General features: G+C 35.7%; 2 protein-coding genes across 4 annotated transcripts in view; both read right to left on the reverse strand.

The window, feature by feature from the left end:
- The window catches only part of Lrrc69 (leucine rich repeat containing 69), an 84,683-nt gene extending 83,938 nt beyond the window's left edge, over nucleotides 1–745 (reverse strand). For both annotated transcript variants that reach the window (XM_010611985.2, XM_010611984.2), the window contains exon 1: nucleotides 518–745. In XM_010611985.2, coding sequence (XP_010610287.1) covers nucleotides 518–700 — 183 coding nt within the window. In that variant the 5' untranslated portion in view covers nucleotides 701–745. The remainder of the gene's footprint in view (nucleotides 1–517) is intronic.
- Nucleotides 746–16,822: 16,077 nt separating this feature from the next.
- Nucleotides 16,823–24,009, reverse strand: part of Otud6b (OTU deubiquitinase 6B) — a 17,091-nt gene continuing 9,904 nt past the window's right edge. Inside the window, exons 6-9 of one of the 2 annotated variants that reach the window (XM_033760231.1) lie at nucleotides 21,703–21,809; nucleotides 20,786–20,850; nucleotides 18,269–18,295; nucleotides 16,823–17,007 (exon numbers count right to left, since the gene is read on the reverse strand). In XM_033760231.1, coding sequence (XP_033616122.1) covers nucleotides 16,838–17,007; nucleotides 18,269–18,295; nucleotides 20,786–20,850; nucleotides 21,703–21,809 — 369 coding nt within the window. In that variant the 3' untranslated portion in view covers nucleotides 16,823–16,837. Of the gene's footprint in view, nucleotides 17,008–18,268; nucleotides 18,296–18,670; nucleotides 19,904–20,785; nucleotides 20,851–21,702; nucleotides 21,810–24,009 lie in introns of those variants that run through there. The other variant, XM_019205708.2, reaches the window with a different exon arrangement.

Genomic DNA, 24,009 nt, shown 5'->3' on the forward strand with positions numbered 1-24,009 from the left:
AAAAAAAAAAAAAAAAACCGAGCATCCCTCCCTTCCTATTCCTTGCCAGCACCCCATTTCAAAGTTTCAGCCTACTCTAGGAAATTGAAAAGGAACTCTATCCCTACATCCTAAGTGTCTTTTTATTCCATATGCACAAGCTTCAGGACAGTCCCCAGGGTAAACAGCCTCTCCAGGATCCTCAAACTCACTTCCAGATGTAAGCCCCCAAGGTAGACAAACACATCCAGGCTTCTGGCCCCTTTCCAGATGACAGCCTCCAGAAAGATGAGTGTGGCAGAGACCTATTCCCTTGATTCCAGATGTAGGCCACAGAGTACATGAATAAACTGAAACACGTTCTCTCTCTACCACATTTAATCCCCTAAGCAAGACAGTCTTCTTATGCTTCTCCTGCAACACTCTACATTGTCTTGAGCAAGCTACATCTCCATAGATCAAAGTCTTATTTTTCTGTCTCTCACCAATTCTCTCTTCCTATTTTCCAGTCTCAATCTAAAAAGATGAGGTTCCTCACCTGGGTCAAGGTGCTTATCTCTGGACACACTTTGGGGATTAGGTTATTCTGAAGGTCTAAAGTCTTCAGGCCAGGCAATTTTTCTAATGCTGAAGGCATCTTTGTCATCTTCTTCTTATTCAAAGAAATGATCTTAGTGTTTTTGCCACCCTTCAGTGCTCCTATTAACAATCTCTCATCCATGATCTTAGAAGAAGGTAACCTGAGAGGTTAGAGTTCTTTATTATGCATCTTTAGAACCTCTCCTTTCATAATAGATGTATCATGGAAACAAAAACATTCTGAGATCCACCATGCTGAAGGCAGGTGGCATTAGAAGGGTTCCAATGTAAAAGCTGGGGAGAGAAAAATAGCAGGTCCACATCTGGGGCAGAAAATACATACATAAGGCAAGTTTTGACTCTTTCATGCCAGAGATAGGAAGTTAACTAATGAGATTACATCAGAAGGACACAGAAGCCAACTTCTGGGAGTTCTCACTAGTTTACGATGGGATGTACTGAGGATCAGAAAATAAATAGATAAAACCTAGAATAAAAAGACTGAAACACACCAAAGCATACTAAAATCTAAGAATTTATAATGTTGTTTTTTTTTTAAGTTAATAACTGTGGGAGTTGCTAGGGCACTAACACTGTTTGAAAATTGTTAAAGGAACAGTGTAAAACATTTATTCGGTATAATCCAATAGTTAATAACATTCTTATTCATAGGGGAGTTAAAGCTAGTAAAAATAGCTTTAGAAAAATGCACTATTTTTGCAAATTGTAACAAAATAGCATATCTATTCAAAAATCATAATTAGTTTTTAAAAGTATTAGTCGAAAGATTGACATAAAATTTTATAAGGATCAAGTTAATAACTCACTAATCAGTTTTAGCCATTATAAAACCTTTGACAATTACAAGATAAGCCTTATGAAGGGATGTAATAAAAAGTACACACAACCACATGAAATGTTCTTGCCTTAAAAACTGAACATAAATCTAATCGTGACTTTGAGACCTAACTAACAATTTATTCAAAGTATGAGAAGCAGACAGCAACTTAAAATTCTCAGGAAATAATGTAGTGAAATCTAGAACAGAAAATTCTATAGGGCAAATGACATAAGTTTCACCAATAAATCACTGGCAATAATACAAAGAGAAATGAATGTTATGAAGAAAAATAACAAGACAAATAAAAGTCAGATGCAATGTTTGGACCTGGATTGAATCCTCATTTGAATACAAATATCTTGGAGTCAATCAGGGAAATTTATTTATGAACTGGACATTAGACAATAGGAACTATAGTTTTGTTATGTGTAATAATGGTGTGATAGCACTTAATTTATAGGTCCATAACATTTAGAAATGCATACTGAAATTTTAAGTGAAATAAGATGATGTTTTCTCAAAGAGTCTGGTAACATGAGGTTTGAAGAATGAGAAGCATAGGTCTGAACTGCTGGTGATTCATTGGTCAGCAGGATACCAAAAGCCAAGAGTAACACTCAGAGGCAGAAATTCTCTTATGTCTACCACATGTGTCTAAACTGGAATGCTCCATAAAAGGCTGTGCCATAGAGCTCCCACATCTAACATGCCTGGGGCCATGCCAAATCCATGCAGCAGAATCTGGCAGAGATGGGCTTGACTGAGACCCCAACAAAGTGGTTCCTCTCCATAAATGGTGTAAAGGTCATGGAGGTAGACGAGGACGAGAGGCCAAAGGAGTTTTAACAATATGCTAATAATTACTTATGTTGAATAATAGGTACACAGGAATTCATTCTGCTAGTCTATTTCTGTGTATGCTCGAAAAGACTAAGAGAGGGAAGTGCATATAGCAATACAGTGTAGCCCCATTTGCACCCAGAAACAAGGGGACCCAGAGGCATCTAGGTTATATATACATGTACCACATTCAGGTGGCTAATTCCAATAATTTAAGCATTATAAAATACTGAAAGTTCTGAATCCAAGTTAATCCTATTTTTAAAAAAATTCATATGTCACTTTATCCATTTACTCAACAAGTACTTAGTGGGCACCTATTAATATGCTCAACACCCTTGAAGGCACTGGTGACAAGTAGTAAACGGAAAAGACAAAAATCCATGCTTTCAAGGAAATTACATTCTAATAGAAGAAAAATGATCAAGATAAACAAATACGTCTAATATGTTAGATGGTGATGGGTGCTAAGGAACCCCCCAAAAAAGCAGGTAAGGGAAACAGGAATTGTGGAGAGTGAGTTTCTAATTTTAAATAGGGACAACCAGAGAAGGCCTCATTTAGAGGGTGCTCTTGACCTTTTCCAATAAGAAAGTAAAGGCAGTGGCCACGATTCTACAAGAGGAATAAGAAATTTATAAAGGTAAATGACAAACATCATCATCCTAACAGCAAAACAAGAAGTACTGATTAATAAAGATCATCAGTTCCTAAAGTGATAAAACAATTTTTAGCTATTTAATCACTGCACCTTGCCTTATCTCTTCCAAACCTTTCAACCTCATTTTTTATGAGTAATTATGGTGCTACTATCTAAACAAAATGATCATAAGTATTTGGTTTTTTTTTTTTTAATCTCATGGCACTCATCACCTTTAAAGTAATGGCTGTACAGCCAGCACCCTGCTGACACTAACCAAACACTGGCAATTAACTGCCTGAAGGGAGTGAAGAGGCCACTATACAACCTGATTCTGCTTTCTGTATATTTGCTGAACTGAGAAAGTTTCTTGACAAACTTTCTGGATTCCTTCTTTTTCCATACTTCCAAAGTACGATCAATACTACTAATGCCACTCATTCCAGTTATCTATTGCTGAGAAGCAAACTACCACACAACTTAAAGGTTTAAAATAACTTTTGTTTTCTTCTCAAATCTTAATTTGGGCAGAGCTTCTGTATGTTCCCCTTGATGACACCTGTGTCAGCTTAAAGGCTGGGGAGAAAATCACTGAAAGGCCCATTTACCAACACCTTGTGTTACATGTTGCTGGTTGTACCTTCAGGTGTGCATCACACTCAAGCCCTGGGACTCTTCCCAACATGGTGCCTTGGCTCTAAGGGGTAGCATCCCAAGACAAAAAGTGAAGTGGGAGCTGTTACTACTTCCATATATTAGCTTCAAAAGTCATGCAACAGCACTTCTGCCACAACCTTTTGATTAGGAATCACTGAGACTGGCCCATATTTAAAGGCAGGCAAAGTCAATTTTGCCCCTTGATAGCAAGAGACCAAAATGTAGTGGGTATGTTTTGACACCCACAATCTACCATGTAGGCATGAACTATATATATTTCTCCTCCATGCAAAATAGGGACACATTTTGTGGAGAAATCCTCTCCCTACAAAAGTTTCATCTGTTCAGAGCATCAAAGATCCTGTCATCTAAATCAGATCCAAAGGTAGCTGTGGCTCTTGAGGGAAGGGTCCATGTATCTAGTTCTAGTATAGTTCATCTGAAAGATCTGAAGACCTGTGAACTAAAGAGACAAGTTATCTGTCTCCACACTTGCAAAATACAATCATAGGTGAAACACAGGATAGGCAAGACAGTTCCATAATGTAGACAAGGCTGTTCTTTTGAGACACTGGTTTGCAGCAATTCTGAAATCCAAGTAGGCCTGCATTGCCAGTCCCTTGGTCAGGGTTCAGTCCAGTCCTACAGCCTGAGATTAGCTCATGATTCCCCTTGCTGGGCTCTTATGTCCACGCTCTGAATTATTTTCTGTCCAATAAAATATAGCCTATGTTTGCCAAGCAGTTTTCACAGACTGATGCCTGTTCACAGAAGTACAAGAGTTCAAAAGCTTCTCTTTATTTTTTCATTTTTTGGTAATAGCTTTACTGATATATACTTATACCACACAATCACCCATTTAAAATACAGTGTTCAATGGTTTTCAGCAAATTGTAAAACTGTCAATAAATCAATTTGTAAATGAATTTACCATCATCAAAAGAAGGCCCACAATATTTAGCCATCATTCTCCAGCTCACTCATTCACCCCTATCTTAAGCAATTAATCTATTTTATCTCTATAGATTTGCCTATGCTGAGTATTTTATATTATTGAATAATATAATGTGTGGCTTCTTTTACGCAGAATAATGTTTTCAAAGTCCATTCAAGTTACAGCATATACCAGTACTTCAGTTTTTTGTTGTTAAGTATTATTCCATTGATGACTATAACACACTTTATATTTTCATTTGTTAGTTAATAAACATTTATGTTGTTTCGACTTTTTTTTCTTTTTATTGAGGTTATTGGTACAATCTAGGTATACAATACAGTTACATTCATTATTGGTATCCTGTACTTTTACATGATAGGTCTTGATTCTCATTTTTTCCCCTCGTCCCTGCCCTCCCTTTCACCCACACCTCCCCTCCCCATTTACAAACACTTTATTTCCATTTTTTCAATTTCTCAAATTTTTGCCTCTCCCTTATTACATTTCCCCCACACTTCCCACTTTCCCTACACCTTTAGCCCTTTACTTCCTATTTCACATTATTAATAATATCATTAGGATCTTCTGTACTATTATAGTTTTTCACACCAGAGAAACTATTTGGTATTTCAGTTAAAGAAATCTCTGTATGAACATTAAAAATAGGGAATCCTAAAATAAAACTGAAAAGGAAAGTAAAAGAGAAAAGGCAATGATGTAAAATTAAAATAATCCTTAATTCTGAAGATGAAAATGGTCCCTGAACATATTTAAATTACTTCTTACTCTTATAGTCTTATATTATTCTTTTATTTCATTATTTAGAGAATACTTTATTAGTTTCTGTAATCAAAGCCCCGAAGATATGACCTTACATATTTAATACTACATGTTACCCCTGTACAAATGGAAAAAAAATTAACATTTCTAGACAAATTTGGCTGTTAATTTCTGTACAACACCAAGTCAACACAGTAAATTGGGATAACTTTTTCCAAAGTTGACAGCACAGTTAAAGTTTCCAAAAATTCAAATTATATATATATATGTATATGTATATATACATATATATATTTATATTTATATAAAAAACCAATAATAGCAGTATATTATGCATCAATAGCAGCAACAGTTTTTCCAGGTTCTGCAGTCATCTGAACAAAGCTATAGACATTCAGCACATTCCATTAAAAAAAAAAAAAAACAAAAAAACAAAGAAAAGAATAATACCCAGAAAACAGCAAAGTTCTGTTGCTGTTGTGGTACCTGGCACCAATTTTTTTTTTTATTAGCATCTTAATCATCATCTGGAGAGAGAACATTCTAGAGTAACATCATTAAAAATAGCTCTGATAAAGCACAGTCACTACTACGTATCATAAAGCAGGTACAAGCTATTTTACATTCACAGAGGTATGATACAATGATACAGTACCATCCTACATCAATAATACTAGAATCAGTTTTGGTTTGAAATTTACTTTGTCTGCAAATAAGATTGCTACCCCTGCTTTTTTATGGGCTCCAGGCATATGGAGAATTGTTTTCCATCCTTTCACTTTCAGTCTATGGGCTTCTTTTTGCAATAGGCGTGTTTCTTGTATACAACATATTGTTGGATTTTGCTTCTTATTCCATTTTGCCAGTCTATTTCTCTTGATTGGTGAGTTGAGGCCATTGACATTGATGATTATAACTGATATGTACTGACTTATTATTGTCATGTTATTGGCCTTTTGTTGACTCTTTTTACTTTTTCACCTTCTCCTTTTAGTTTCTTGCTTTGCCTTTTTGATTTGCTCTGTTGGGCCTCATGGTGTTGTTGCCTTCCTTGTCTTTTTCTAGGATCTTGTTTAGAATTGCTTGTAATACTGGTTTGGTATTCATGTAGTTTCTCAGGTGTTCTTTGTTGTGGAAGTGTCTTATTTCCTCATCCATTTTGAAAGAGAGTTTTGCAGAATACATCAGTCTAGGTTGGAGGTTGTTCTCTTTTAGGACTTGAAATACCTCACTCCAGGCTCTCCTTGACCTAAGGGTTTGTGTTGAAGTCTGCTGTGATTCTGATGGGCTTTTCTTTGCATGTGATTTGTTTCTTTTCTCTTACTGCTTGTAGTGTTTTTGTTCTTCTGTTGGGTTTCTGGGATCTTGACTATTATATCTCTAGGTGTAGATTTTTTTTTTTAATCGTGTCTAGTTGGAGTCCTATATGCCTCACTTATCTGTATGTCTAATTCCTCCCTTCTGTTTGGCAAGTTTTCTGTCATTAATTCTGTGAACAGCTTTTTTAAGTCATTTTTATTTTCTCCTGCTACTTCATGGATTCCTACCCGTCTTATATTATTCTTCTTTCCATCATCTAGGAGTTCTTGGACTGATTTCTCATGATCCCTTACTGTTTTTAAGAGACCTTTCTTTTCATGGTCACTGACTGCAATCCTATCTTCTAGATCTGAGATTCTATCTTCGCATTCTTTTATTCTGTTGCATACACTTTCAATAGAGTTTTTAATCTCCTGGATATCTTTTGAATCTGTTTTATGGATTCCATTTCATTCCTATGTTGGGCATTCATTGTTTCCATTTCTTTTTTTATTTTTTTCCTCATTGAGTTTATTGGTACATTCTAGGTATACAGTACAGCTACATTCATCATTGGGATCTTTTACCTTTACATGGCAGGTCTTGGTTCTCATATTTTCCCCTTGTCCCTGCCCTCCCTTCACCACCTTCTTCTATCCGCATACATTCTTTCTTATGCTGGGCCTTCATTGCTTCTATCATGGTCCTGAGCTCATCTATTTTTTTGTCAGTTTCTATTGTAGAGTCTCGAATCATGACTTTCATTTTGCTCATGACCCTTTACTGTTTTTAAGTGACCTCTCTTTTCATGGTCACTGACTGCAATATTATCTTCTATATCTGAGAGTCTATCTTTGCATTCTTTTATTCTGCTGCATACACTTTCAATGGAGTGTTTAATCTCCTGGATATCTGTTTGAATCTGTTTTATGGATTCCATTTCTTTCATATGTTAGGCATTTATTTTTTCCATTTCTTTCTTAGGCTGGGCCTTCATGGCTTCTATCGTGGTCCTGAGCTCATCTATTTTTTTGTCAGTTTCTGCTCTAGAGTGTTGAATCATGACTTTCATTTTGCTCACCATCTCTATGGTTATCTGGGAAATTATTTCTGTTTTGAGCTTTTCTAGAGCCTGATTGATCTGTTTTGTTACTTCCTGTGCTTTGAGTTCAGGGTGTCCTGGTGGTTCACTATCGGCCTTTTCATCCTTATTTGCCCTACTGTTTGCCATTGGTGAACTGGAAATCTGTCTTTGCGTCTTGCTTAAGTGTTTTTGCATTTTTATTTTTTTTGTCGGACTATCCTTGATTTAATCTCTGGGTTATCACCCAAATCTCCCTGATATAGTTGCACCCTAGCTTCTGTGTCTCTTAACGACCCGCAGACATTCTCATCTTCATAATATCAGAGAAAACAGCTCATCAAATCAACCGCAATGCTTTACCCCAACTGATACAATCAGCAACACATTAAGATCAAGCACAACTTGGAAACTGACCACCTGTGGTAGTCACTAGTCTATCACCCTTAAATCATTTGAATTAAATTGAAATCAAGAAGCAGTCCAGAACATGTCTGCAGTGAACAAAATTTCAATATAGTGTATTTACCATTTAATGACTGAAACAGAGCGAGGATGCCAAACCCCTGATCTCAGTTAGCTGATGGCTGAACCCCATGACACAGACTGACCTCGGGCTGCAAGGCCCAGATTGAGTTCCCCAACCTTCTGAATGGTTGAACTCCACACCGTTCTACTGAAGGTTTCCCACACCCTTTCTTTAAAGATATTCAATGTTGGGAACTCAGAAAAATACCCTTTATGACCACCTCTGCAGAGTGGGTCCAAAGACTGGCACAATCAGGAAGTCTGAGAGTGTGCGGGGGAGGGCAGTAAGGGGAGTTATGGGGGTTCCTTCCTGGCGCTGGAGCGATGGCAGCTCTGGGCAGGAGAGGTCTACTTTTCAATTATTATAAATAACAGTGCTTTGAACATGTGTGTATAATTTTGATGTAAATATATTTTCAGCTCCCTTGGGCATAAACTTTTCTTTTGTTTGTTTGGCAGTACTGGGATTGAATTCAAGGCCTTATCACTGAGCTACATTCCCATTCCTATTTTTGAGACAAGGTTTTGCTAAATTTCCCAGGCTTGGATTATGGGCATGAACCCCTGTGGCCGGCTTCCCTTGGACATATACTTAAGGGTGGAATTATTGGGTCATAGGTTATCACTATGTTTAATATTTTGAGGTGTTGCCAGAGTACTTTCCATAATACCATTTTACATCCTACCAACAGTACATAAAGGTTTATCTTTCAGTTTGCACTGTCCCTTTCAATTCAAACTTGATACAAAGCTTTGATAAACTTCATGATTTTTCTTTTGACACAGGTTTATAGTTCACTCCATCAGACAAAACCTACACCCACAAATCCCTCCTCTATCTTGGGTTCCTATGTGAAACTGCTGTGGGACCATAACTTTAAGATTCTTAAAAGTCCTATAATTTGTTAGCTTCTTTAATCTTCATGAGCTGTCAACAAAGTCAATACCTCTGGCTTCATCTTTAGACATCACTTTTCTGATGATTCTTTGGATTTAGAAAACACTTCTTAATTTTAGCATCATTTACTGTCATGAGGGGCTAAGAATGAGAAAGTTGTATTTTTCAAACCCCAAGTTATAGATTGTTTACATTTAACAATTCTTCCTCTTACCTCTCTTCTTGTCTTTCACTCTGGTAGCTAGAATGACCCTAATAGTTTTGTTGTTGTTGTTGTTTGTTTGAGACAGGGTCTCACTATGTAACCCAGGTTGGCCTTGCACCTGCAGCAATCCTCCTGCATCACCTTCCCAAGTGCTGGGATTACAGGCATGTGCCACATTCTTGGCCCAATAACATTTTCAATACTGTCTAGAAAGCTCCCTAGCTTAGTTGGTGAGATATATTATTTTACACTGTGAATGTTGCCAGTATTGCTAAATTTTCTGCAACTATGTAATAGGAGTTACCTTTCTTCCAGTTTCTAGCCATACTTCCCCCATTTCCTTTAAATTCTCATTGACAGCTTCCTGGAGTGATACAAGTCTCCTATTGTCTCTTTAAGGCCCTTCTAACTGGCACTCAAGGCTAACTCCTGAAACTTTTGCTACATGGCTTAGATATGTTGTTACAGCAGCAAATTCTGTACCGTTTCTATCTGAATTATTTAAATATGGAATTTATTACAGAAATTTGATTTTCTACTGCTGTGCCTGCCCCTACCTCCTGAGAAGCTGAAGATCTGCTAGACGTGGGAGAACTATAGGGCCAGCTGTGAATTCATTCCAATGAGTGACCAAGCAAATCAGCAACGGTTTGCATAATATTAACAACTGATGCCTCTGAACTAATTGTAGTAATTTTCCAAGCTGTCACTTCAATATGACTTACTTTTAGATTTTGTGTGTAATGTCTCTTGTGATCAGGACTGGCCTGAAATGAAGTAGGGAAGAGACCAACTCCAAGCTTAGCTAAGCTGATTCAATGTAAATCCACCATCCCTTCTGTTTCTCTTCTGCTGCTAATACCATAGTTCCAAAATCTGATCACTTCTTACATGGACTACATTCTACTTCCTGTCCATATTCATCCCTTATATTCTCACTGTCCATCATCTTTCAGTTAATCTGCACCTCTAACATCAACTCTGTCCATGGCCATTCACTGTTTATAAGCTAAAACCCCAATATCTAAGACTGAACATTCATCAGTCTAGCTCCAGCTACATCACATGCTGTTCCTTTTGTAAATCCTGTCCTCTCCTAGTAACCATTTACACCAGCATCAGATACATTTATCCCTTTACTCAGGCTATTCATTTTGCCTATCTGAATTTTCTGTCTGACTACCTGCCTATTCCCAATCCTGATCAAATATTTCCATTACTGTTTTCCTGGATCTGTGACCTTCTCTCTGGACAAAATTATTTGCTTCTGTTTCTATATTTATTTAAAGAGGACTTTAAACAAACTCCAGTTTAGCATTTCTATACTAAGATGCATTGGCAAGACAATCTCTAAGAGCATGCTTGACATACAGTAGGCATTCAACTGATATTTATTAAATGTAACTAACAATGTAAGCCTAGATGGTATCTGAAAGATCATTTTATATAAAGCACATCCATGGTATAAAGTTCATGCAAATACATGAAAAAATAAAACTGAGAGTCCCCAAAGTTCAAAACATCAAGTGATTATTAATTGTCAAGGACTGTCCAAGATGTATAGCAATCCATTTAAATTTGCAGGCTCCAGATCTGAATAGTCAACTAATCTCAGTAATAAATATGCAGAAAAAATGTATTATTAAACATGTACAGACTTTTTGTCATTATTCCCTAAACAATACAGAACATTTATTTGCATAGCACTTATATTGTACTAGGTATTATACATAATCCAGAGATCATGCATTGTATATGGGACACCATGCTCAGTTACATGCAGATACTATGCCATCGTGCATAAGGGACTTGAGCATCCACAGATTGTGGGATCCAAGCTTGTCCTGGAACCCCTGCAACCAGACTAATTTCTCATCAAACATTTATTAAGTATCACTGAATGCCTGGCACTATTACAATACTGAGGCACTGGGAACATACCAGTAAACAAGATAGTTTACTGGCTTTTCTCATGAAGCCAGCATTGCAATGCAATAAAGTGAGTGAGAATTTAAACAAGCACATAGAGTGATAAAGAGCCTGACTGGTTCAAGAAAGATTTCTTATACTGATTGCTGAATGTTGGCATAATATGTTTAAAAAAAATTAACCTAAACCAGGTGTGGTGATGCTGGTGTGTACTCCCAGAGCTCTGGAAGGCTAAGGTAGAATTGCAAGTTCAAACCTAATCTGGGAAAGTTATCAAGAACCTGTCTCAAAAATTATTAGAATGGGGGCTGGGGATTTGGCTTAGTGGTTCCGCTGCTTGCCTCGCAACGCAAGGGCCTGAGTTAGATTCCCAGTAACAATACAGACACACACTACATGGACGCACGCAAGAATGTACCTGGACCCTGAGTTCAATTCTCAGTACTGAAAAAAAAAAAGAATAAAAACTAACCAGTTGACAAAATAAATGTGAAAGGGAAAAGCATGTAAATAAAAGTATGAAGAAAAGGTTCAGAAGTCTGAAATACACAGAGCCATGGGGAATAGAATTTTAGAGCATAAAACCAATAGAGAAGTAATGATAGCAAGTGACACTGGAGAGGAGTATAGGCCAGTCACATAAGACTTCCCTTAAATTCCATGAGAAGGGCAGATCCTATTCTGTAGGAATGGGGAGCTACTGGAAAGTTTGTGCTAGTATACTAACACATACACATGGTTGGTTTTAATCAGGTATGGTAGGATTCAGTCATAGAAGTGATTGTCATGAAAGAATAAGTTTAGCAGGAGGGATGGCATGTCACTGAGGTCCACAGTAGACCGGGCCAGCAGTGTTCAGGTCAAATAGGACAGGGAGGGTAAAGCCAAGGCCACAGCCTTTACTGTGGCTTTCAAGGGATAGACAAAGCAGGTCGGGGTAAACAATTTAGGACTGGTCAGATTGGATAATTTTACTTAGGGTTAGTTTCTAGTCATTTGGTACCTGATCTCTGGAAGATTAAGGTAAAAAAAAAAAATTGTCTTTTGGGGTAAATGGTCCAGATAGAGGTGGTATGGCTCCACATTGGACAGTCTACACAGCAAAGGCCTGCTTCAGGCTGCAGGTTTTGCTATCTTTAAGAATTGGCTAGGGATAAGGGTGTAGCTTGGTGGTAGAGCATTTGCTTAGCATGCACAGAGCCCTGAGTTCAATCTCCAATACCCCATTAAAAGAGAGAGAGAGAGAGAGAGAGAGAGAGAGAGGAGAGGAGAAGAGGAGAGAAGAGAGGAGGGGAGGGGAGAGGTCAATTCTACTTAGGGGAGGGGAATTGGCCAATATCTGGAAGAGCAGTCTTTCTCCAGCCAGAAAGGTACTATATTTTAAGGGGTCAAAAACATTTTAATACATAAAAAATTTAAAGATGCAAACAGCACAGGAAGGCCATAGTCAGATTTGTATTTCTGACAGTTCACTTAAGTAGCATGAAGGAAAGAAGGTTTGAAGGGAGGAAGACTGGAGGCACAGCAAGTATGAGGTTTTGCATTATTTTAGGTGCCAGAGAAAGAGGGATAGAGATGAAATGATAGGTTATATAATTTGGGTACAATTGTGGCTACAACCTGGTCTTTTCATAGGTATGTGAGATAGTATGAACAACAACTTTGGATATGAAAAGGGAGATAAAAGAATTAGATAATATTTGGGATGCAGATTAGTGGTGGAGCACTTGCCTAGCAAACCAAAGTCCTAGATTCAATCCTCAGCACCAGAGAAAAAGTCAAGAGAATTGGACATTTGACAGCATGACTGTAGTACAGGTCCAAGTTTAATTGAGACACTAAAATCCTAGGAAGTGGGACATAAAAAGAAAGATGGAGTCTGCTATTCAAACTTTTGAGTTTTGATTTGAATCTTAAAACACAGTGCCTATGGAGAGGTAGCTCCAAATGAAAGGGTTCTCTGCTATATAGCCTTGAATATCAGCATCCAGTGCTTTCCAAGGAGCCAGAAATTGACGCATTTGGCAGTAAAACTGAAAAGTTACCAAGTTTTTATGTTATATTTTGTTTTGTTTTTTAGCACATGTTAGTAATACAGAATGACGATTTGGGGAAAATTCTGCTACATGCATTTAATATCTTAATTGTTTTGTTTAATTATCCCCCTCTTCCTTCGATCTCCCTTTCCCAGCTTCCTTCACTCTCTCAAAAAGTCTACCTTCTGGTTTCCTGTTCTTTTCTTTACTTATTTGTGAAGTTTCTCATATAAGAGAAACCATGTGACATTTCACTTTCTGAATCTGGTTTATTTTGCTTAAAATGACAGTTTCAAATTCCATCTATTTCCTGCAAATGACATGAGAAAAATCACCAGCTTTCTGAGACAACACCAGCCTGTGAAACTTAGCACAGGACTAGGAACCTAAAATTGTATGTTAATCCAGACAAAGTTATTATGTTAACTTAAGCAAGTCGATCAAACTGGATATATCTGTCATTTCATCTGTAAAATAATAAGTATGAATAGCGATCTATTCCACTGAGATCACATGGGAAATAGCTAATGATTAAAAACTACTTTTGGAAGTAAAATGTACTGTGGGAATGCTAACATATATAGCATCCTAGAACCTCAATGATCATAGTTAAAACAATCACTAAGTTTAACTACTGATAGAAGCCTTGTTCCATTTATTAACACTATCTTACAAAAAACCTGGCTAATTCTGACTATAAAAAAGACCCTTGTGACAAATTAAAGGATTGTTTTGAAAGTTGGAAAAGTACATGAGAAACAGCAGTTCATACAGTTTATGCAGAAACCACCACCCTCACTTGTTTCAACAATCTTATTTTGTGATTAAAGCATAATCTAAGACTTGGGATAGACATTCAAACAAGCACAGATGTTTCATGTACTTTAATACTGCGATAGAAATTCTCTGTCCTATAATAAAGAAGGGTATTGAATTTCTTTCTGGCTCATTTTTTTAAAATATGGATATAGATTTAATGGACTTTGAATTATTTTTTTTCTCTCATTGAGTTTATTCGTACATTTTAGTTGTACAGTACAGTTACATTCATCATTGGAATATTGTACCTTTACATGACAGGTCTTGGTTCTCATTTTTTCCCCTTGTCCCTGCCCTCTCTTCACCCCCTCCTCCCCTCCCCATTTACAAATACTTTATTCCCATTTTTTCATTTTCTCATATATTTTTCCCCTTATTAACTTTCCCCTACCCTTCCCACTTTCCCTATACCTTTAGCTCTTTTCTTCCTATTTCACATTGTCAATTGTATCATTAGGATCTTATGTACTATTATAGTTTTCACGCCAGAGAAACTATTCAGTATTTATACATGTGTGACTTATTTATTTCACTTAAGAGTATATCCTCAATATGCATCCATTTAATGGACTTTGAATTCTCATAGATCAGCCTTCTAGGGTTAGCTTTATACTTTCTAGCCATATGGATTGACCAAGTTATTTGTTCTCAACCACTTCAAGTCTTATTTCCATCATATAAAATAGGGCTGAAGAGACCAACTCTTGCTTTCTGTGAAAAGTAAATAAGCCCATGTATATAAAGTATTTAGCACATAGCTTGGCCCATATAAAAACTCAATACAAACTATTTTCTTTTTGTAAATAAATCAAAATATCCACTTTCTCTCTTAATAAATCTTCAATGTATAAGAACTAGCCATAGGGCTGATCCTAGATGTAATGTATGTGCTTATGCCAATGACCTGTCCCCTCTGCTGCCACGTGCCACTCTTTTAACTTATTCTTTACCTATCTGACTGCATTCTTGTTAAAAGGATTTAAACGAAGAGCAAAATGAGCACCTGTTAGAAATGCTGTAATAAAGAAAAACCTTACACTAATTATGAGGTTGGAAATCTATTAGCTGTTCATGGACCTTAAAGTAGGAAGTGATAGGGCCAGAGATTTAGCTCAGTGGTTCTGCTGCCTGCCTCGTAAGTGCAAGGACCCAAGTTCAATCCCCGGTACCAAAAAAACAAAACAAAATAGTAAGTGATTTGTGAAAAGTAGTTATCAACTCAATTTTGTCAAGCAAAACCATTTAAAAAAGAATTCAGTCCCAACTACTACCAGAATAGTTTCATAAAATAAATGACATTTAAACCCTTCTGCTAAAAAACATAATCTATAAACAAATCTCTCTAAATCAAATAAATTTGCTTCATGAAAACTTACTACAACAAATTTTGTTATTTTGGTCAGTGGGAGCAGCTTAAGGCCAGTCATCCTTTAACCTGTCTAGATGGATTTGTCAAGATTCTACTATAAAACACAAATACATATGTGTAATTATATTTTTGGAAGTTTCCACCAAAAATTAAACACAGAAATGAGAAAGGAAGCCAATCAAAACAAAAAGTACCAATGAATGGGACAAAAAAATAGAACATTGAGATAAAGCCAAGAACTATGTACAAAGTCTAATTGAGGGAGGAGTAAATGACAAACAGGATAAAGAGGACTAGTATAAAGTGATGCCAAGGTTGTGGCTTGAGGACTGGGCTTTTTCTTTTTTCTTTTTGTTGATACAGGGTCTCACTATGTAGTTGGATAGGTTTGTGCCGCCGTACCCAGCAGAACTAGACATTTTTTACTGAGACAAGAACTGTAAGTTAGCAGAGCATGTAGGGATGGTTGTGAGTGAGCAGAAACTGTATATGTCCCTTTTAAAGCAGAGACCTACTACTCAGCACTTGCTGAGTGCTGCCATGAAGGAATCCTGGCTGTGTTGATATCTGATTTTTCTGAAACTAGAAATAAAGATTTTTAAGTGAAATGTCCCTATTCTTAAAATGCCACCAATTTTTTTTTTCCCTTTAAAATCACCGCACAGGCCAAAGAAAATACATCTTTGGGCCACATTCAGCCCACCAGTTTGGAAGCTCTAATGCAGTGTGAGAAAAAGGCAAGGATAACACCCTGAAAAAGAGTCTGAGGAGGAGGCTGAGATCAATACAGAGCCCAGAAAGAAATCAGCAAAGAGCAGCAGATAGAAAGAAGGAATTTCAGGGAGACAGTGGTCTACAGTGTCAAATGCAGCAGTTTTATGGTAAGGTAAGAACTAGTAAGTGTCACTGGTACTGCTTTTAGAAGCAGTTTCAATGGTGTGCAAAAGCTAAATCCAGACTATTGTAAAATACATACACACACACACGCACACACACACACACACACACACATACACACACACAAACAAATACAACACACACACATTTAAAACTGTAAGGTTTCATAGCTCTGCTGTGGCTTGTAATTAAATGTCTCCCCAAAGTCTCATGTGGTCATATGTGGAGCTTTTCAGAGTTGGCTGGATCTAGAATGTGCTGCTAGGATTAAGGATGTGATGGTGGCATTGACTGATTCATAGTGGGATGCTAGGATTAAGGGTATACCACACTCAGTATGAGTGTAAAGATTAGTTAAAAGAAATACCAGGATGCAGATGCAAGTCCAGGTCTGATCCCAAATGCCACTATCTCTAGTATGTGTGACAATGCTTAGTAATGTTCACAAATATTCATACTTTCTCTATCATTACACAAGGGCAGGGCTATTCTGGGCCTCTCCTATGAGTGTGAAGCCATGGGGTTAATTCAGCCAAAGAATAAAAATGCAAAGTGCTTCTTCTTCTAAGTCACAGAATTCCTTTGCTAAAATGAGACCCTTCTGAATGTTCCCTTCTAGCAGTTTGAGTGTAACAACTCCAGTGGCTTGGGTCCTAGAGCATAGAGAGAGTAGAGTCGCAGTCAACTTGCATACTGCAGAAGAAACAAGAAACACTCCTTTATTGGTGCAAGACCCCACAGTTTATATCTTATTACTAGAGCATAATATTGTCCATCCTGAATGCTACCACCAGGGATCTCAAAAGCCAAATAAATACATTGCAGTGGGTAAGAATATAAAGAGAAAAGGAAAATAGTTAAAACTTATTGAGCCTTTCAAACGAAATTTAGAAAAAGTCTGGCAAAGTTATGAAAAGCAGGTAATTATCTAATATGCCCAAGTTTTGTTCCAAATGGTTTGCCTTAAACCTCAGCAACCTCATCAGCAATAATACTTAAGATCTAGTAAGTGGTCTCAACTTAGACCAATTTGACCCCAGTGAAACATGTTTCGTTCTTACACTTCTAGAGGGGATACTACTAGTATTTTGTACTAGAGGCCAAGGATGCTGCTAAACATCAAATGCACAGGAGAACCTCACAACAAAAATATTCTCCAACTCAAAACATCAACAGGGCCATGGTTAAGAAACTCTAGCCTAGGTGTATAAAGCATTTCCGATTTTAGTCAGGGGTGATGGGGTGGGGGTGCTGAATATCAGATTCAGAAACAACTTTTTAAAATCATATCATTTTTTATCTAACTCATGCACTGGAGTTTTTAATCCCCATGTTGATACTGTACTGGCTGAATTTATGAACAAGCATGACATAGAAATGAAATAATAGGATATATTCTTAGTCATTTTTATTCATAAAATTGACCAATTCAGCAACTTTACAGAAAGGTAGTGATTTATGTAGTATTCAGAAACTCATTCTGGTCACCTTGGTTATAAGACAACTATAAGCCAGGCATGGTGATGCACACCTGTAATTCCAACACTCAAGAAGCTGAGTCAGGGAGACTGTGAGTTCGAGGCCATCCTAGGCTACACTAAGAGTTAAAGATCAGCCTGAACAATGTAGTGAAGGGAGGGCAGGGGGAAGGGGAAAAAAATGAGAATTAAGACCTGTCATGTAAAGGTACAAAAGTACATGATGAATGTAACTGTACTGTACACCTAAAATGTACCAATAAACTCAATGAGAAAAAAAACAAAACAAAACAATGTAGTGAGACCCTGTTTCAAAAAAATTGGAAACCCCATGAGTTTAAAGATGGAAAAATATTATTTTTACACTAGGAAGAATTATGTGTAAATATAAGCAATGGGGAGAAAACTGACTTGTATTTGTTCACTAACAAAAAATAATGAAAGTATGAAATTTAATTCTCAGAAAATCAACTGACCTGTTCCGTCAGCTAGTCCATGACAACCTGTATCAAGAAGACACTGTATTAACAACTGTGTGCTGACTTCAATTTGCATAAATTTCTTTATTACTTCACATCCTTGCACACAAATGTTCTTTTTTAAAAAAAAACTTTATCCTAAATAAACTTTCATTATTCTATAAGGTCCTAAGCTTCTACTTGTTTTCTAAGAGCCATGACTTAACTGGCTATTACTTTATTATCTTGCTAACTGGGGCATAATGCTATGCTCATACTATATTCTCAATTATATGCAAAGACAAAATAAAAGTTGGTAAAATTCTAATGCTGAGTGGGTTTATTTCAAAATTCTAAAATTGTTAAATAATGACAATATGAACAGCCAAGGTCTATTTAATTCATTCACTTTTTATTATTCTTTTGGCAAACATCAGAGAATATGAGCAAAACTACACTGCTCATTGTAAGTACATTCTTTTTTGCTTTACACAAGCTGTAAACATATATAAGTGGATAAAATTCTTGGCTAAGGACATTTCCAGAACTCTGACATATAGTTTTACAGATTAGGACAAAAGAAAGCTTATATAATACCCATTAGACCACCATATAGCAAACTAATTAGTATATGTACTTTAAAATTAACATCTGCAAATTTTTAAAAACTTTCAATTATAAATAAAACAGTATTTACCTAAAGTTTTATGAAAGAATAGGTGATCATACAAATCTTGTTCATAACTGTACTGACCATGACCATTTAAAAACAATTTTAATAAACACAAAAAGCAAGAAAATTCTAATTTATCCTTATTAAAAAATTACTTATCTTAGAATACTTTTGATAAAGATAGAATCTATAACTAGATTTTATGATATTTTATTCTTAATGCTGATATTTTAATTTTAGAGTAAGAGAGTACTTCAAAATAAACACAAAGCATTTTATATTTTATAATTCCATTCCTTTATTAATTTCAGACCCCTAAAAAATTCAGGTCAAAGGTTACAAAACAGGCAGCTTTGAAATATCTTGTTGGCAGGTAAAGTGGTTTTTGTTCTGTTGGTTTGGTGCCCTTGGGAAGTACTGACTTGCTCTAGTTAAGCACAGTCTCTACCAGCTTCACACTGTTACCTGTTGGCCATGTGAGAATGGCTCCGCTTTTAACATTATATGCCCAAGATTTACTCATAAAATTATACATAAAACACAAGTTCAAGGAACTTGGGAAAAATATCAAAAGTTCTCATTTTCTTAATTTTTTAACATAACAAATTATCAAATACATTTGCATAGATGAGCACTCTCCTCTCATAATACTGTTATCTTTGATCTGGAGTCTGAATTAGATAAATTATTCACACAGAAAAATCACTGAATACTGGTTTTACTACAAAGCTCTTGGCTCTCCAATTGTACCCATACACACAAAACAAAATTTTCAAATATTTGAAATGAAGAAAAAATGACAATAAGATTAACAAAAGTCATGAGAGCTTTCTTGTAATACTAGAAAATGAGTAAAAAGGCAGCAAGCTTGTAAAACAAAGTGAAAAGAGAATTTGAAGCAAATGTAGCCTTGGCCCTTTTAAAACTACAGAATCCACCATTTACACAATATAAAGAGTGAGAGAGGCTTCTGGAAAAAGCTGCAAGGGAAAGCAAAACTGCTGAGTAGTGGGAAAAAAAACACTAGAAAATATAAAAGCCTACAGTTATAAAGAGAATAAGTAAGTGATAGCACTAACGCCTGCCTGAAATTTAAGAAACAGTGAAGAGCAACAAACAAATTAAACAGTAATATGTTACTCTTTTCAAAGTCACACACACATAAAAGGCATGTCTCTTAATTCTTTACAGTGTAAAGCCAACAACCGTGAACATCTATTTTTCTCTGACTTTGTCTCATTTCTCTAAACTTAACTGATAGTGCTCATCTGAATATTTTAAAATTCTTATTAAAGCAAGTTCCTTAGCTGCATTTTGAAAGTATAGTACTATGTAAAAAGCTTCACCCCATTAATTCCATGAACACCAAAGTCACTTCACTAAAGCTTATTTTATAAGCATTAATTAAATTTGCTACCACCATATATAATTTCCATGACAAAGAAAAGCAGTCACTTCAGTTCTTCATGAAAAATTACATTGAAATGATTACTTGGGAAGCTTTTATCATTGGGGAGAATTTTTAAACGTTTAAAATTTATTGTAAAACAGAATATTCAGGATGATATAAATAAAAATGCCAGTGAACAGGGTACCTTCTTGGTCTACACATAATGCTCCCCTCAAAAGACAAATTTTAAAAATACCACGAAGAGGAAAATGGTTAAAGTTTATCTCTGACATATTTAACATAATTCTAAAAAGCCTGTCTGTAAACTTATTCATAAAACTGATGTAAGGTAGTTGTGTTTCTCAATAGCATTTACAACAATCTAGTACTTGGCAGGAATACTCAGACTGGCACGTTGTACTAAAACAAAAAAGGGTGTAACATTTTGTAAACTAGCTGCAATTTTCAGTACCTGTGTTCACCAACAGTGTAACAGAATTATAATGTTCTCCTAAGCCATACGCATGTCTCATATATCTGCAATGAAGAAAAGAAACAGTTTGGATAAAATTTATTGTATAGAAATGCTCATCATCTTTATAAAACCAAGCATTCTGACGTATCATTCAACAGACTACATAAGCGCATAAGAGTTCAGCACCATTTGACAAGAATCAGCAGCTAGCAAGCGGTTCAACCACCAGAAGAAAAATGGAATGGTTGAGATGAGTGCTCAATAAATTTCAAATTTTCCAACCAAATTCAAGTCATTAATGACTAGCTTAGTAAGTTTAGCTGATAAACACTAAAGCAAAGAAGAAATCCTCCATGCTGTATTTCAGATATTTTTTCAATCAAAATACTTTGACAGTGTGAAGAAAAAATATCTCTAAGAAATAAATAAATACGCAGTATGCATGTATTTTCCCTTTTTAAATAAATGATTATAATACAAAACAGTGATGTTCATTTTGGGACTTCATACATGCCCATAACCTATCTTGATCGTTTTCAATTCCTTTACCCCGCCTTCCCCTCTCCAAGAGTTAACCTCCTAATTTCCTCTATTTCAGCTTTTACATTTGTTGAAGCTTTTAGCTAGCATTATTAAGTCAAACCACGACAATATACAAACTAGTCCTAAAACTTTGCCATCTTTAAAAATCATTGTATTCTTAACTCATACACACAAATCACTAGAAGTTTAAACAATTACCTAAATTGTGTACTTTGACACTGCTTTCTATTTCTACAATTGCCTTTAATATAAGCAGAATTAATTTGGTTAGTATTTTTTGATAAATCAACATATAAAACCTAAACTGTTTTTAAATTCTTTTTTGCCTTAATTATGAAAAAATAAAACAGCAGAAATTTTTAGGTACTTACACAAGTGTTAATGGCTTTTTAGAATATTCTTCACCAACTACAATAGGAGGAGAATCTGCCTGTATTATTTCAATTGGTGTCTGTAAAATGTGAGACAGAGCTCTTAGCTGCAAAAAAAAAAAAAAAAGTATTAGTAAGGAAAATAAAAATGTAAATTTTATTCAAATCATAAAGTACAGAAATATACACATACGAACATGGCAACAAGTTAGTGTAAGGATATGCTCTGTTCCGAACTATGTACCAAAAGCCTGGCACAGAGCTGACAAAGTTAACGAATAAACAAATAAATATAATAACTATTAAATCAAAGGCAGCAGTTTTTCTTTTGTCTTTATTAAATTTATTGGTACATTTAGGTATACAGTACAGTTACATTCATCATTGGGATCTTGTACCTTTACATAACAGGTCTTGGTTCTCATTCTTCCCCAATCCCCAGCCCACCCTTCCCTGTTTACAAAGACATTGTTTCCATGTTTTTTCTTTTCACATATTTTTCTTTCCCCTTTTTATCTTTCCCCTATACCTCCCACTTCCTCTACTCTTTTAGACCTTTTCTTCCTGTTACACAATATTAGTTATACATTTTGACCCTTATTTACATTTTTAGTTTTTCAGAGCAGAGAAACTATTCTGTCTTTATACATGTGACATACTAATTTCACTTAAGAGTATGGCCTCAATGTGAATCCACTTAGCTGTAAATATGTCTAATTTCTCGTTCTTTATGTCCGAGTAGTGCTCTATTTGATTAGAAAAAAAAAATACATCTTCTTTATCCAGTCTCTAGTTGATGGGCAATTGGGCTGAAAGGCAGCAGTTTTTCAAGCCTCGGCTACACAACAGTTTCATAAAAATATCAATGTCACAGTTGATGAAACAGGGTTATGGATAGGTCTGATTTATTATATTTAAAATACTGATGCCTAAGCACTAAACCAAATCAGTAACATAAAAGAACAGTTTTTTTTAAAGCTTTTCAGATGATTCTAACGTATATGCAATGTTGAAAAATAGCATTCTATATCTTTCAAAGGAAGGAGTACAATGAGATAGGCACAAACTATAGTGCCCTTTCAAGGAATTTTCATCTGATTAAAACACTACACAATTTTAAGTAACTTGATAAAATCCAATATAAAATTAGAGCTTAAAGTCTGTTGAATAAGAGTTACTAAAGAAATTAATGCTAACACTTTGAGACTCACTATGACTAAGTGCTCTAAGCACTCATTATAGAGTAATTACTAATCTTCACAAAAATTTTGTGGAATACATTCTAATGTTATTTTAAAAACCTAGAAATTAAGGCAGCTAAAGGTCAACAACCCTATCAAAATCAAACATTAGGAAATTACATGACCTGTATTGAACTGGGAAAGCCTGATTCTAGAGTCTAAGTTCATAAATGGTTTAATCACTACCAGTCTTCACAGTACCCTGGGTCCATGTATTTGCCCCACTACAAGAACATAATCCTTATGTTTTGAGAGAATGTAAGATATTATTTCAGGAATACAAAAAGGTTTCTATGCTACACAAATATTATCCCACATTGCATCTACAGAATGTTCCTTTGAAGTATATATTTCTTGTACCTAAAATAACATTAAAAAAAAATAGTACGGAATGAAGAGTGCAAAACCAGCCCTAGGAATCATAAGATGTCTTCTAATTCTTCGGACATCATATAATAAAGATTTTTTGGTTCTAGATTTGATTAATGTAAGTGCATCACACTATGAAAACAGTAATTCTTATTTCAAATGAATTTACAAACAATTTATGAATGTCCTTCAAAGGATGTTTTAAAAAGTTTTCCTCTTTTTAAGTAGAGATGATTAGGCCTCCAATACTCATTGTAATCTGTGATCCTTATAAACAAGTTCAGTGTAGTCACAAAGCTACTGTGAAAATCTGAATTTCTCAACCCAGGAAAGTCATACAAAACTAATGAACACAGCTCCCTCTGGTGGAGAGGTACAAATACCACACTACTTAGAAAAAGATTATGGAAAAACGTTCACATTACATCTTCAAACAACATACTTCCTAATGTGAAATATTTAGAGTAGCTTCATCCATCTGGCAGCTTAATTTTTACACATGTACTCCCTACTTTACATTCACAAATGCTTGGAGTATACATAAGAGGTCTTATTACCCCATTCAATAATTAAAAAACTAAAGCTCCAGAGGATTCCTGACTTCCCCAAGGTCACAAAACACAGAAGTGGAAAGAAAAGTCAGAACCTGAACCTAGAACCTAGCCTTCTTAACTTCTGTTTTTTTTTTTTTTTTGTT

The sequence above is a fragment of the Fukomys damarensis genome, unplaced genomic scaffold (genome assembly GCF_012274545.1).
Source record: "Fukomys damarensis isolate Sample0158 unplaced genomic scaffold, DMR_v1.0_HiC HiC_scaffold_5, whole genome shotgun sequence".
Classification (NCBI taxonomy): Eukaryota; Metazoa; Chordata; class Mammalia; order Rodentia; family Bathyergidae; genus Fukomys; species Fukomys damarensis.